The sequence below is a fragment of the Heteronotia binoei genome, chromosome 4, assembly GCF_032191835.1.
Source record: "Heteronotia binoei isolate CCM8104 ecotype False Entrance Well chromosome 4, APGP_CSIRO_Hbin_v1, whole genome shotgun sequence".
NCBI lineage: Eukaryota > Metazoa > Chordata > Lepidosauria > Squamata > Gekkonidae > Heteronotia > Heteronotia binoei.
Genome location: NC_083226.1, coordinates 144,678,850 through 144,694,613, shown reverse-complemented (window position 1 = coordinate 144,694,613; position 15,764 = coordinate 144,678,850). Strand labels below are relative to the sequence as shown.

Here is a 15,764-nt window from a genome sequence, read left to right as displayed (position 1 = left end):
AGGGCTGGCCCTGGCTCTGGAAGAACTGTGACCAGAGCTTTTTGTGAGCAGGAACGCAGTTCCAGCTAGCTTGGTGTCAGGGGGTGTGGCCCAATATGCAAATGAGGCCCTGGTGGGCTTCTCCTACAAAAAGCCCTATGCAAAACAATGGTGATGTCAGGGGTGTGTGGCTTAATATTCAAATAAGTTCCTGCTGGGCTTTTTCCTACCAAAAAAGCCCTGACTGTGACTGACCCAAGGTCACCCATATGAAGGAATGAGGAATCACACCCGGTTCTCCAGATTAAAGTCTGCTTTTTTTAACCATTACCCCACACCAGTTCTTCACAGTTGCAGTGAATAGAAAGGATAATCTGGAATAAGAGTGCAAAGGCCATCTACATCACATATATTGTGGTTCTGTCCCACAACAACAGAAAACAATAACCAAACACTGGTTGCTGGGAGTGGGGACCCAGGAGTGTGAAGGGAAAAGAATGAGAGAGCTGTGGCTTGTTAGTGCTGTCTTCTGGTACCACCTTGGTAATTGCATGTATGATTGCTGTTAATTGCACAACAACTGACTGCTGCGAAACTACTCCTCTGTTGTAGCAACAGCAAAACGGAATCCTGTGGAACCTTAAAGATGAACAGATTTGTTGACGCTTATGTTTGGAGGTGAAATAAGAACATGGTTTGTTTCAGGGAAAGCAAGCCCTGCAGTTCTTAAAGGACCAGGACTCCTTCCTCTGCCTTGACAGGGGAACTTTTAAATACTGCATTTGTTATTGGTCATACTTTAGACAAGACAACAAGCTGCGAGGTGAACTCTTATGCATGCACAGGGATTTCTGCTTGCACCATTCCATGCGTATACCCTTTAGGCACAGCCTCTTTGTCTAAAAGCCACTTTAAAGAACTGGAAATGCTCCCTTGTCACAGCTGAAAGGAGAACTGCAGCATACTTTGGTACATTCCCAGAAGTGCTTGGGTAAGTGCACGGGTCTCTCTGGATACCAGCCAGGTAGCGCATTCATTGCCAGTGTTGCAGGTGAATAGAATATCTTTTCCTTTGAAATGTTTTTTTTTCTGGGGGGGTGGGTGGGATTTTTAACCAGTTGACCTTTGAGTGTTTTTGTTTAATTATAATAATCCTAGGCCAGGAACAAGATTATGTCTTGCATAATATTTTGTTTCCATAACATATATGATTGAGTTCAGTGGCTTTCTTTGTTTTAAAAATATGCAGAAGAAAATGAGCACATTGTCCATGAAACTATTATGAGATGGAAACCACAACTTTCCAGTTATGGCTATTGCTTTCCCATACACCTGGTCAAGGAGATACAGATCCAAAGGATGGTTCTTGTCTCTAATCCAGAAAATGTTGTGTTTGTATTTTATTAAAAGCAGTAGGAGTTAAGGGAGGCTCTCTCTGGACTGCAGCCTTTCTGTAGTAGTGATCATTGCACTGGAAATTTAGGATTTGCTGCAGTTATTCCTGAGAGGTAACTGGGTTAGTCTGATACTGCCAAATAACAGATCTTGTGGCATGTTCAGGACCAATACGCTTAACTGTGGAATAAATTCTTAGAAAACATGTATGATTGAGTTCAGTCTCTCCTGTACTCACCAAACAAGGTTTGGGATGTCATTTGAAATGTAGCATTGGAGGAGAGTTTTATAGATAATGTGGACTGCCAAAAAGAGAAATAGGTGGATGCTAGATCAAATCAAGCTTGAACTCTCCCTAGAAGCTAAAACGACTAAACTGAGGCAATCATACTTTGGTCACATAAGAAGACAGGAGTCAATGGAAAAGACAAGAATGCTAGGAAGAGTGGAAGGCAGCCAGATAAGAGGAAGATCCAACTTGAGATGGATTGACTCAGTCAACGAAGCCAAAGCCCTCAGTTTGTAAGATTTGAGCAAGGCTGTTAACAATAGGATGTTTTGGAGGACATTAATTCATAGGGTCACCATGTCAGAAGTGACTTGATAGCACTTACACATACACACAATGGGATGTAATTTACCTGGCTATGTTATTTACTTTAATGTCATGAAAAGCATCAGCTGCCCATTTCCACACTTTACGCCTCTGTTAAAGGGCAAGACACCTCTGCTAGGGCTGTTGGCAACCCTAGCACTATGAGTTAACCTTCCCTAGTAGAGTCCAAGTCTGTCAATAGCAAATCTGTATATGAATTTGAACTCAGCAGCTTTTTGCTGTTGTTTCCCTGTGTCATGAGAACATGACACCCTGTGAGAACCTCTTTAGCTGAAGCTCCCCCCGCCCCCACAACCTTCAAGATCTGTCATGGAACGTCCAGTTAAATTGAAATGCTCCTCAATCCTGGTTTCTGAGGATATCTTTGTTTAGTGTCTCATTTAGCAGAAGGATGTTGTTTGCACATGATAACATTAGGGGTTGTGGTGAATAAATGAGCCCTTAATGGCATGGTTAATGTGCTTGGGTCCTGTGATCAGGTCACTTGAATAGATACGGAGAAAGAGTAGACTCTACAGTGAGGCATTGCAAGGCTATCATACCTGGTTTCAGTTTCTACTGGTTGGTCTATTGATATAAATACAGTGATTGTTTTCTGTTGTGATTGTGGAACAGAAGCCCAATCTGTGAACTTTCAAACTGGCTCTCAGAGAGACGTTCTCAGTAGTTGCCCCTCCCAAGCACATGGAGATCCTATCTCCTAAATTCAAGGCTGAGCATTGTCCAAAAATTATATAAGGCCCCCTTGCTTGGGCTACTTTTAGCAGATGGCCAATATGAATTTAATACTAAGAATGCTATGGTTACAGTCCAGCTGGTTAGCGGAGATCCTTTTGGCATTGCTTGGATGAAAGCATTGCTAAATAATGTTACTTCTGCATTACTATGCATAGGATTGGGCTATAAATATCTGATATTGATCACACAGAATGTAATCCTGTTGACTAACTTGATTCATTGGTTTCAATGGGAGAAAGACTTGACTCTTGCAAGATCATGGCCTTCATATCAGAATAACAATGTTTTCATTATTAAGTATCCTTAGTCCCCCAAAATATGGTAATTGGTAATGAGATAAACTAACAAACCATAAAACATCTCAGTAGTAACTCTTGCCTAGATCATCTTCTTCTATATTCCTGTGCTATATTCCTCTGCTACAGAGTAATCTCAAAATTGTAATCACCTTGCTGGGGATTCACACTTACCTCTACTGGCCTATAATGCTAAATACAATCATTAAGGAGTAAATGGCATTAGCTACAGTTGTGAGTGGCTGTGCCTCTATCATTTCCACTAGTTCCCAATGTCACCTGTGGCTGCTGATCCTATTAAAAACAGGAAACAGCTTGGGCAACCAAGTTTTTTGTTTTGTTTTTTAAAGAAAGCAGAGCACAAACCCACCCCACTCCCAGACACACACTCTAATAAGGGTTTCATAAGGGGAGACTATCCTCCTGAACTGAGTAGTCCAGGCCTGCCAGATCTTGTCAGCTCTTAGAAGCTAAGTAGGGTTGGATTGGGGGGCACTAAGGAAGTCCGAAGTTGCTATGCAGAGGCGTGAATATACACACAAAGCTGCCTTAAACTGAACCAGACCATCGGTCCATTAGTCGGTATTGTCTATTCAGGCTGACAGTGGTTGTCCAGAGTCACATCACCTACCACCTCATCCATTAAACTGGAGATTCTGGGGACTGAACCTGGGACTTTCTGCATGCCAAGCAGATGCTCAACCACTGAGCTACAGCCCCTCCCTAGGCAATAGCAAACCACCTCTATTTGTCTCTTGCCTTGACAGGATCACCACAAAGTCAGCCGCAGCTTGGTGGCACTTTCCATCACCACCAGGATGGTGGCTTGGTGATAGATAATCTGCTTTGTCTGCAGAAGGTTCCAGGTTCAATCTGAGGCAGGTAAAAGGATCAAGTGGTAGGAGATGGGACAGACCTTCACTCAAGTCCTTGGAGAGCTGCTGCCCATCATAGCAGGCAATACCGACCTTGATAGATCAGTAGTCACCTTCACGTGTTGCCTTGCAGCTGGAAGCAGATGCATCTACAGTCACTTTGCTCTCTGTTCCTCTTTGGTGCAAGACAGAACAAGAATCCTCCTTTGCTCCAGCAGGGCTGCACTCTCCATTCATGACTGCTAAGAAAGGTCTGTTAAGAAGACAGGAGGATTTTCTGGTTTGCAACATGGCAAGCAACCCTGACCATTAATCACCTGTACAGCTCACTGTACATCTCAGATATGGCCCTTCCTACTTGAACTTGCCTCCTGCAGTATTCATCTGCACCAGCTTCTACTCAAAACAATTCGGAGAGAGGTAATCCTGTACACAGACATGTAGTAGAAGCCTCTGGTGTTCGAGGTTCTTATCAGTAATGATGTTGTGAATGCAAGTACTTGTTTTAAAAAGCTTCTAATCTTAATGAGCTGAATAGAGTGAGGAAAGAACATTAAGGCTGAGGCTGCAGCCCTTAATAAGACAAAAAAAGAAATATTTGTGCACTCAGCATCCATGCAAGATTTAACAATATTCACCTTTTCTGGAGACAAATGTTCATGACAAGACAGCCTGCCTAGAACAGATCAAGCTACAGCACCAGCCAGGATTAAAACAATTTTTTTGTTCTAAGCATCATTTCTTCCAAAACAAAGGGTAATGGGAAAACGTCTTTGGTTTTTGAACAGAAGTAAAGTTGGAAAAACCCTGTGCCTAAATGTGTATTAATATGTAATGTAGCATGTGGGAAAGAAACCCACTGAAGTCATTTGGAGCTTATTTCTGAGCTAACATGCATAGGACTGAGCTGTACTTTGTACAAAAAGGCAGGGAAAATATTATTGGAGAACATTTTAAATGCTTGGTAGCTCAAGATGGTGGTGATATTTCCATTTGTCATTGTTATAATTGCACAACCCAGCCAATTCTACAAGCACCTGTACTGCTACCATACAGAGCATCAGCTGAGCAATTGTATATTCATTTGCCCTAATGAAGAAGCACATCATCATCATATCCATATATCTGTTTCTCAAGTGTGTCCCCCATCTGTGGATATATAAATCTGTAGATTGGAGCCATACTTACACTGTGGGGCACCCATGGGTTTGCAGAACAATCCAGCATCTTAAAAAAAAAAGACATTGGGGGTTTAAATCCCCCCTCCCCCAAATAAAACCTTACCTTTTCTTTCACAGCTGGTGGTAGCAGCCACTGGGACCTTCTATGTGCCAGGCTGTATGGGAATCCAGGAAACTCTCTGGGTCTGGCTAGAGAGCACCCAGGAACTGCTCCATGCGCAGCCATGTCAGCATATGGGAGCTGCTCTGAGACACCTCCACCGCTATGGCCTGGCTCAAACTGGAGAGCCAGTTTGGTGTAGTGGTTAAGTGCGTGGACTCTTATCTGGGAGAACCGGGTTTGATTCCCCACTCCTCCACTTGCACCTGCTAGCATGGCCTTGGGTCAGCCATAGCCCTGGCAGAGGTTGTCCTTGAAAGGGCAGCTGCTGTGAGAGCCCTCTCCAGCCCCACCCACCTCACAGGGTGTCTGTTGTGGGGGAGGAAGGTAAAGGAGATTGTGAGCTACTCTGAGACTCTTTGGAGTGGAGGGCAGGATATAAATCCAATATCTTCTTCCAATATCTTCTTCAAAAGCTTGGAGCTGTACCTGGCTTAGCAACAGGGGAGCTGTTCTGGGCCTGGAGCAGCTTCCAAAACTGTAGCTACCATTTGCAAACCAAACTTATTTGTGGCCATGCAAACCGTGTTGAAAGGGACTGCAGTCCTGTTAAATGAGGTTTGTAGAAAGCCCCCCAAAACAGCTGTGCAGTAGGGAGCAGGTGGCTCCCTTTGAGGGAGTAATTGGGTCCAGGCTTTCTAGCAGTAACCATTGTGTGACCTGATACCGCTCAACTTGCATAAGGCACACATGTTTGGTTGCTTGGTACTGTTCGACAGCAGCCACCCTACGAAAGCCAGTATGACGTAGCAGAGTCTCAGAGTAGGGTCTTGGAGACCCAAGTTTTAATCCCCTTCTTGCCATGGAAGCTCACTGGGTGATTTTGGGCCAGTCATATATTTTAACCTAACCTACTTCGCAGGGTTGTTGTGATACTAAAAAATGAGGATAAAAGAATAATGTAAGAATGTAAGCTTGGTCTCCACTGTGCAGAAAGCCAGGGTATAAATAAAACCAAAGATGGGAGACAGATAAAAGGTAGGCTGGTGAAAAGCAGAGGAGAGAATGAAGAGGGAAAAGGGAGAGGATATTGGGGTTGCCACAAGGAGGGAAGAGGAAATAATGCAGTGAGAGGATACAGGGGAATGTGTGGTGTTGACAGGTAAGTCCTTTAAGATTCCCCACCATGCATCAGGGCCTGGTCCAGTTGCCAGCACCACATAACTGGGACATAGTTTACCTAGGTGGAGGCTGCTGAGGGGGAGAGAGGGAAAGCTGAACATAGGGGACAAATAAATATAGGTTATTAGGGTTTGTAGAATCTTTCGGGCTCAAGTGCCGTGTTCTAGTGGAGAAAGTTTTCCTTCCAGATGTTTCGTTCTCAGCTGCGGAGAACATCCTCAGTGGCGTAACATCCTCATGCCACTGAAGATGTTCTCTGCAGCTGAGAACGAAACGTCTGGAAGGAAAACTTTCTCCAGTAGAACACGGCACTTGAGCCCGAAAGATTCTACAAACCCTAATGATGTTAACAGCCGTGAAAACCTGAAATCTTAAATATAGGTTAGCTGTTGGGTAGAAAGGAGAGAAGGAAGCAGGAGAGACTATGGGGGAAGCAGGAGAGACTATGGGGGAAGCAGGAGAGACTATGGGGGAAGCAGAAAAGGGAAGAGGTTCCCATTTGGATTTATGTATTTTACAAATATCCTTTGTATAGAAAGCACTATTTTTGAACATAACATTACATATGAAATTTAAAAGGAACTTGATATAAACAAATCAGTATTAAAATGTCAAATATGTCTAATTTCAGTTTTAATTTTTCAGTGCATGGCAAATAAGCCTAGGAGAGTGCTAAAAGGCAACCAATACATCTGTGCAGCTTTCATCCCATTTCAGGCGTTTCCCTCTTGGTCCTGCAGACTGTCCCAAGACTGACCTCTGCTGACAACTCCTTGTGTTGCTTCATGGATTGCCATGCATTAGAAGAACCCTGCAAGCTAAAGCAAAATACATATATCTGGACTCACCAAGATGGAGATTTAAAAGCAGCCTTTCTAGACCCACCATGCAGCTCCACAGTCACTGGTTACTCTAGAACAGGAAAGCTGGTGTTACATGTTAAGTTATCAGAAGAAACTTGCTTGCCAGCAACTGTTCCAGATTTTAATTAATGAGCTGAACCGTGGGATGGCTTCTCCTTGCATCGTTTTCTTTATGCATCAGCACTGTAACCAACCAACCAATGGAACTTTGTAATAGATCATGATGACATTTAGGACCAGGTCTCCAAAGATGCCAGGGCAGCATTTAGCACACCTGGAGATAAAAGAGGTTGGCAGCAGCACTAAAAAGGAAAGGCAATTTCCCCTGCTCCATATAAGGTACTTGAACAGGAATGATTTCACATTCTCTTCCCTGGTCTTTTCATCCAAAAATCCTGTCTCAGTTTCACTGCCTCTTGTGCAGATCTTTATTTTTGTAGCATTTTCTGCTTTTTCACATAGAATCATTTAGTTATCTGTTATTTGTGCATCAACAAGTCAGCATTTTATACATATAAAACAGTGTACCATGTATGAGTTGGCAAACTATTAGTTGCATATAAAACATGCATACACAAATGATCCACTATCCATAGAACCATTAACAACAAAAATATGGATATTAAAAACACAAAAAGAAATAAGGACCATTTATTCACACACTCAATAGATGGGGTGGGCTCTCCTTTTTTGGAGGTTTTTAAACAGAGGCTGGTCATCTGATAGCAATGTGGATCCTGTGAATTTGGGGGGGGGGCAGTATTTGTGAATTTCCTGCATTGTGCAGGGGGTTGGTCTAGATGACCCTGAAAGTCCCTTCCGACTCTATGATTCTATGGAAAATTTATGTATTTATTATTTATTACGTTGGATTTATATCCCGCCCATTCTATGAAGACTCAAGGCAGCTAACAACAGTAAAACAATAATGCAGTCAGATAAAATCACAATGGTGCTACTTCATTGATTCAGGCAAGATCATATAATATTTTCCTTTCTCCAATGCAGTCAGATCCTAGGCAGATTAGCCTGGTTTTCCTACTGCTAGTTCAAGCGGTACCAGAAGGGAGCGTGTGAACTACAAGAAGCTCATTTTTCTCTGAAGTCATTCTCCATTACAAATAAATGTGGATCTCTAAAACTTATGATCTGTACAACCACAGCTAGAACACTGTTCCCGTGCCCAGCAGCTGAGGAAGAACTGACAATTCTCTTTTAGAATGCTGATGGTACCATCCCAAGCAGTTACCGATTTTAGTAGCCTTAGAGTTGTCAGGCTTCTTTATCATTTGACTGGATTGGGCCTAGCTGTATGTGGGGAAGGTGAGGACTCAGTGAGAGGAAGGGGCATGGTGAGTGCAGTTGTTTTCCTTCAAAAACAAAAGGATAGCAAATAATTTGAACTTGTCTTTATGTAAAAATACAAAAGTTGTGAGTATGCTTCAGGGTGCCCTGACCTGGATGGCCCATGCTAGTCTAGTCTTGTCAGATCTCGGAAGCTAAGCAGGGTCAGCCTCAGTGAGTACTTAGACGGTCACCAAGGAAATCCAGGGTTTTCTATTTTAAAATTTGCTGCTTCTCAAGTCTGGATCACATTAACTTTCAAGTCCTTTAAAATATGTCTGCTTTCCAAAAATCCCCTAAAAGATACCATTCCATGACAGGCATTTTTTTCATTCACAGAGTTAGTTCCACTTGGTGTAAATCAGATGGCTGTGTATTCAGAAAAGGAAGGCAAGCTGTTGGAGGAGGTAGACTTCTAAGTGTTTGACTGACAGTGTGAGGCATATAGTGGCAAGGCCCCTCTGTGGTGTTTCAAGAACACAGATCTATTTTTTTTAATAAAATGAGATGAATAATATGTAAAATATCAGAATAAGATCCTAAAGAGGCCGTGGAAGAAAGTCCCATTGATTTCTTTCCCAGACAATGTCAGGAAGTCTTAATTATATTCCTTAATTGCCATTTTCTAATTTCCTATTTTATTCTGATATGTAATTGTAATAGCACTCATGGAAAGGAACTAACTCAAACTTCCCTCTCCTGCTACAACCTCCCAGGCATCCTGGATTCCCAGAAACAGCAAGGAGGGCATAGAGGGATCTTCATAGGAAGAAGGGAATCAACAAATATCAATTCTGTTTTCTGGGGTGTAAAATTTGTTCCATCTGCAAAAAAACCCCAGAACTAAGATCTGAGATTACTTAAAAAGAACTAAATCAGTTGTGGGGAGGGGAAGATTAGCAACCGTGCATACCAAAACCAAAGACTGAATAAGCCCCTTATTCCATCTAGTAAGTAATATCTACACAAACACTTTGCCGCAGTTCTAGAAGTGTTTGTTGTAGATTTAATGCCTCTAACTTTGAATCAGTTTGGGATTAAACCTGAAAAAACTTGATACCATGACAGTAGTTTGGAAGTATAAAGCACTGGAAATGGCTGAACAAACTGCTTTGAGAAACTGTCAAGTGATCAACTTGGTTTCCCATTAAACTCCTAAACACAATTCACTACATAATAAGAAACAAAAGGACTACTTGTCTGTCCCCGCCCCCCCGCCCCCGAACAATTGTTGTTACCACCATATTAATGCTTTTAATTGACAGGCCAACTGAAGATATACCAAAGAGATCCAACTGAACGGCCTTTCTTGCTGCAAAAGTGTTATTCATTGCCCACATGGTAGTTAAAATAAAAACCATTCTGAAACAAAGGCGTTAAAACCATGAATGATTTAATGCTTGCTATTTTCTACAAGAGCAGAAAACCTGGCTAAATTCAGGACATACATTTACAATACAGTTCCTTATGTACAGAAATCTCATTACATGAAACTCTTTTGCCTTTCAAGATTTCATCTTAAATCCAGTTCTCAGGGTGATGGGAGAGACAGAACTAAGACACTGACTTCTGACAATTCTCCATTATTCTAGTTAGTTGGACCTCTTCCCACTTTTCAACCAGTACCAACAACTGGCAGAAGGTCGATGAAGCGCATGAGTAAGCTAGCCTGAAGTCCTAACTGTCTTTGCCAGGAAGCAAATCTCACAAAAACCAATGGTCTACTTCAGAATAAACTTATTTAGGATAGATGATCTATGTATAGGGGCTTTGACCTTTATACTGTGCAAGTACTAGCCTCAAACCTGGGACAGTCATACTTGATAGAGGGCAGCTTAATTGTAGCTGAACTGACATGATGCAAGTCTGCAATGGGAAAGACCATTTGCCACTTTACAATACAGTTTGTACCAAAGAGATGCTCAATTACCAGTTGGAAGACTTGGTGCCTACAGAATAATTCCTGAAAAAAATCTTTGGTGGGACACACTCAAAAGTGTAACTGTGTAACAAAGGAGTATCTTGCACAGGCACCTTGCATCTCTTTTAATCAATAATGTCAACTAATTACTGCATTTACAAACACCTAACTCCATAGCAATGGGAGTGGGGTAGGAGAGATGCACATGTAATAAGCACCAGTACAGGCCATCTGGTTGTCGGGTTCTCTGCAGTCATAAATTGTAAGGAAGACAGGCAATAGATTAAGGATGGAGAAAAGGAAATACTTCTTTATTCAGTGAGTGATTAAATTGTAGAATTCACTGCAGGGACGGCCACAAACATATATGGCTTTAAAAGCAGATTAGGTGGATTGATGAAGGACAGGTCTATCAGTGGCTACTAGTCATGATGAGTTAGGGGACCTCCCATATTCAGATACAGTAACCACTGAAACTCAGTGCTAGGAGGCAATATCAGAAAGTGCCTTGGTCTCTACACCCTGTTTGTTTGTTGGCAACTGTGTGAAACAGGAAGCTGCATCAGATGGGCCATTGGTCTCTTAGATGTACCACCAGGGCTCTTCATATATTCCCAAGATAGGCCACAGCGCATTCAGCGTAATCTTTTCAAGTGTGCAGTCATTTTCTCATTCACTCAAAAGGGGTACAGGTACAACCCTACAATATGAAAAGCAACACACACGTTTATAGGAAAAAAACCTTTACAATAACTACTGTAGGAAATAGTACATACTTTTGACAAAACAGTTCATATATACATATGCAATCAGAAACTATGAGCTGCCAGTGTTAAGGAGCTAGTTAAAAAAGCAACCAAAATATTGCTATTGATTGTGCTACTTTCTGCCCACCAACATGGAAGGGGGAGGGGTTTCAACATACCCGCAACTGTCACAGTAGTCCACATGCCATAATACTTTTGGTGATGATGATATTGGATTTATATCGCACCCTCCACTCTGAATTTCAGAGTCTCAGATCGGCTCACCATCTCCTTTATCTTTATCTTCCTCCCCCACAACAGACACCCTGTGAGGTGAGTGGGGCTGAGAGAGCTTTCACAGAAGCTGCCCTTTCAAGGACAACTGTGCGAGAGCTATGGCTGACCCAAGGCCATTCCAGCAGCTGCAAATGGATGAGTGAGGAATCCCAGATAAGAGTCCGCACACTTAACCACTACACCAAACTGGCTCTCCATAGATACAGCAATACCTAACCAGATCTCATAAGGCACGACTGAAAGCTTGTGCTTTGAAGTCCATGCTTCTAAATCTGAGCATTCCATCTTAGACATGTAAACAATGGGCTTTTTGTCCATTGCTGAAATCAGTAGTATGAAGTTTGGCTACCTGATTTACAAATAGCTGTGCTGAACAAGACCTGGTGTTTCAGGTTCATTCAAGTACATAAAATATTTTACAGTATTTTTAAACAATGTCCAGTAGTTTCCCTTTTAAAATTTCAAATCTTAAAGTCACAACCAATGTAGTAATTGGCAATAGCTAATTTTTACTTCTTTTTAAAAAGAAAGACATAAGAAATTTACAAGAGCAACAACAACAAAAATTACTGGTAATGGCTCAGCATAGCAGCTTCCTGCCCCAGTGTTTTTCCCTTTCAACCATGTTTTCAGTAGTCATAAGTATTTTCAGCTGTTCCAGATGCATAAAACTGATCCATTATTGAGATGCAACTCAAGTCCTACATCCGAAAGCTTCTTGTTCTTTGAAATGGCTGGAAAGGTTTTTTAAATGCCCACATCAACAGCATTGGTTTCCTTTTACTTTTTTCAGGAAACAGAACTGCTTCACTTTCAGGGGTAGGAAATCGCTCCTTGTATACATCAGGATAGGATTTTTGAAACTACAAAGAAATACATTATTAGGATTAGTAAGTACAGCTTATTCATTAAAAGCAGCAAAAATTTAGTCTCGGATGACAAGAAAAAATGTGTTTGTAATTCCATTTATCTTGTCAAATTACTTCTACAAAGCAGTTTAATTCTCAGCAATTCTATTTCTGAAGTTCTTAATTTCTGTATCTCCACAGCAGTACAAGATATTAATTTTTGACATACCAGTCAATGTTTTAAAACACACACAGAATGTGACAACCCTACTGTACCATTCCAAGGAATCCCATATATTTATTCATGGTCACCAAGCAGCAATCAATATTCACCTGGATCTCAACCATTAAAAGATTATGTTGAGCCAAAAAAAAATATTTACTAAGTCTTGCAATACTTAAAAACATAAAGATCCAACATTTGTGACTCTCCACACTTTGATTTAGGGCTTCACAAATTGATAAGGACCTTGCAAGAAGTACTATATAAATGCTATGTAAATATTTCTACAGCCAGAAATCCAGGAAATATTTATCAAGGAATAATAGAACATTTGTAGGAGGATAAACACCCGCCTCAGAAGTGTCTGTGCCACTACCCACACCCTGGTTTATTTCCAGCTGGGAAGGAAAGGAAGCATTGAGAAATATGTTTCAAGAATTCCAGGGTCTCAGGGTCTGATGAGACTTTCACATCATTTACAACCTAATCCTTTTAACTGGAAACTGACAATGCCAATGATTGAACCAAGGACCTTCTGCGTACCAAGCAGATGCTCTACCACTGAATCATGGCCTTTCACCAAAAAACCTTTTTTTTGTGGCACTGTCAGCAAGGGGACTATTTATCTATACAGCAAGTTTAGTTCCCCATTCATGGCTTAGAACATTTCAAGGCTGAAAATATTTACAAATCTATTAGTTCCATCATAATCTTTAATGTCTATAGAATCAGTTATCTAAAAGATTTGAACAAAGCAAAGAAGGTATGGTGGTGGTGGGGGAATGAAACCAGTTTATTTTCCAGCCAGCTTATTTTTGGGGTATAGAAGAGTTCACTTGGTAGTCCTCTGCCCTCCACATGCAAAAGAGAACCATTACTGACCTACCTACCTTACAGGACTGTTATAACAACTGCAAGACAATAGTGTGAAACGCTCTTTGAACGCTTAAAACATCATAAAAATGCTAAGCACCATTCCTTTAGAAACTGCACAGATAGAAAAATTTTAAAGGAGTTTGAAGATTTCTTTTACCCGCTTCAATTTTTTCTTCTTCTCTTTGACGGACATTTTTGTGTCCTTTGTGATTTCTTCCAGCAAGCTTGCCAGTGGCTCTTGAAAGCCATTCGTTTTTTGGCATTCAAATTCATCAGTGCTGATCTGATGACAAAATGATGGAGCAGGTATAGCGGCATCAGTATCTGTTCCCGGATATTTTATCTAGGTGGAAAGACAAGCAGCTCAGATCTTGCGTTCCAGCATTAAAAGTTTTATATACATATTTGAATGTGGGTAAAATTGGTTGGAGGAACATTAACAATCTGAGATGTGCAGAGGATACCACATTACTGACAAAAAATAGGGAAGACTTGAAATGACCACTGACAGATTAAAGAAGAAAATGCCAAAGCAGGATTATGGCTGAATATCAAGAATACAAAAACAATGACTATTGAGGAGTTAACACAACGGTAAGGTTGACAATGAAGAGAGTGAGGTTGTTAAAGGTTTCCTGTTCCGAGACTGAAACCAAGACCAGAAGATTGAGACTGGGAAGGGCAGCCATGAAGGAGCTAGAAAAGATCTATAAGTAAGGGATGTGTTGTGGAATTAGGGCTGGATTGAGTCTCAGCCCCCTGCTGAACCTATGTTAGTTTAAGTTCTATAGTAAATTAGCTTCTATAAATTCTCTAAATGTATATTCCACTATTTGTAATGTCCCCAAAATGGTTTACAATAACACACTTTTAAAATGCAACATTAACACATTGCAAAACAAGAAGTAATATCTAAAACAAGTTGAGCTGCCAGCAACTATATTCAAAAGTCATATCTGGTATATCAGGGAATATAGCAGTTCTGGTTCTTTCGTTCTGTATCCCAGGAAGCTTCAGGACTTTGCTGATGCTGTGGCCTTCTGGATACTTATGTGACTTTTGCTTTAAAGAATGTTTATACTTCCTAGGAGTTAGCAGACAGGGTAGCAAAATCCAGCTTCCTTAAATTTTTGGGTTTCTTGCCCCCAGATAGAAAGGAGGGATCTGGGTCGGTACATCGGGTCAGTTCTAGTTTGGCCTGAGTTACCCTCATGGTAGACCTACATGTTAAGTGCATCAACAGATACACTAACAGCTATAGGTCTATAAGGGTTTAAACATTTGTGTGGGGGTTCTGATCAATGCCAAAAGGCCTTGATGCTGTAGCTGGAATATATTCCTTATTTCTCTAGGAGCCAGTTTGGTGTAGTGGTTAAGTGCATGGACTCTTATCTAGGAGAACCAAGCTTGATTCCCCACTCCTCCACTTGCACCTGCTGGAATGGCCTTGGGTCAGCCATAGCTCTGGCAGAGGTTGCCCTTGAAAGGCTGTGAGAGCCCTCTCAGCCCCACCCACCTCACAGGGTGTCTGTTGTGGGGGTAGAAGATATAGGAAATTGTAAACCGCTCTGAGTCTCTGATTCAGAGAGAAGGCAGGGTATAAATGTACAGTCTTCTTCTTCTGTGTACACTGTGGATGTCTTTATTTGCAGCTGATATCTACTTGGAATATATGGACTCAAGACGGAATCTTTGGTGTAACTGTCTCTCTTTCTCTCTCCAGCAAGAACTTACCCAGCCAGCCTTACCCAACAAACTGGAACTTGGGCCTGGGAGTTTGGAAGGAAGAGATACCCCTAACATGCACACCCTTCCCTTATTGAGAAGTTCCCCAACAGGATACTACCCATCAACAGAAATATGATATTTTGTGGTAGCATCCAATCTCTGCTATATTCCCTGATATACCAGATATGACTTTTGAGTAGAATTGCTGGGAGCTCAGCTTGTTTTAGATATTACTTCTTGTTTCACAATGTGTTAATGTTGCATTTTAAAAGTGCGTTATCGTAAACCATCTTGGGGACATTACAAATAGTGGGATACACATTTAGAGATCATACATAAGATAAATTATATGAGAAAGGTATTGCAGTGGGATTTACTCTCACAATGATTTCTAACATGAAAAATCTCTTTTCAGGTTATTTTTTTGTGTATGAGAATGAGTTGGAGGAAGCATTCCCATAACTAAAAACTGTAAAAAGGGATCTACAACTGTTTCTTGACTCTACCATCTTCAGGATAAACTTATGTAGAAGTCTGATTGGCCCAAAGCAGCTTT

At 41.3% G+C, this 15,764-nt stretch overlaps 1 protein-coding gene across 1 annotated transcript in view; it reads right to left on the bottom strand.

The window, feature by feature from the left end:
- Positions 1 to 9,945: 9,945 nt before the first annotated feature.
- DEPDC1B (DEP domain containing 1B) overlaps positions 9,946 to 15,764 on the bottom strand; it is a 65,701-nt gene continuing 59,882 nt past the window's right edge. Inside the window, exons 10-11 of the mRNA XM_060235951.1 lie at positions 13,638 to 13,823; positions 9,946 to 12,396 (exon numbers count right to left, since the gene is read on the bottom strand). Of these exons, the coding sequence (XP_060091934.1) occupies positions 12,235 to 12,396; positions 13,638 to 13,823 (348 nt within the window). The 3' untranslated portion in view covers positions 9,946 to 12,234. The remainder of the gene's footprint in view (positions 12,397 to 13,637; positions 13,824 to 15,764) is intronic.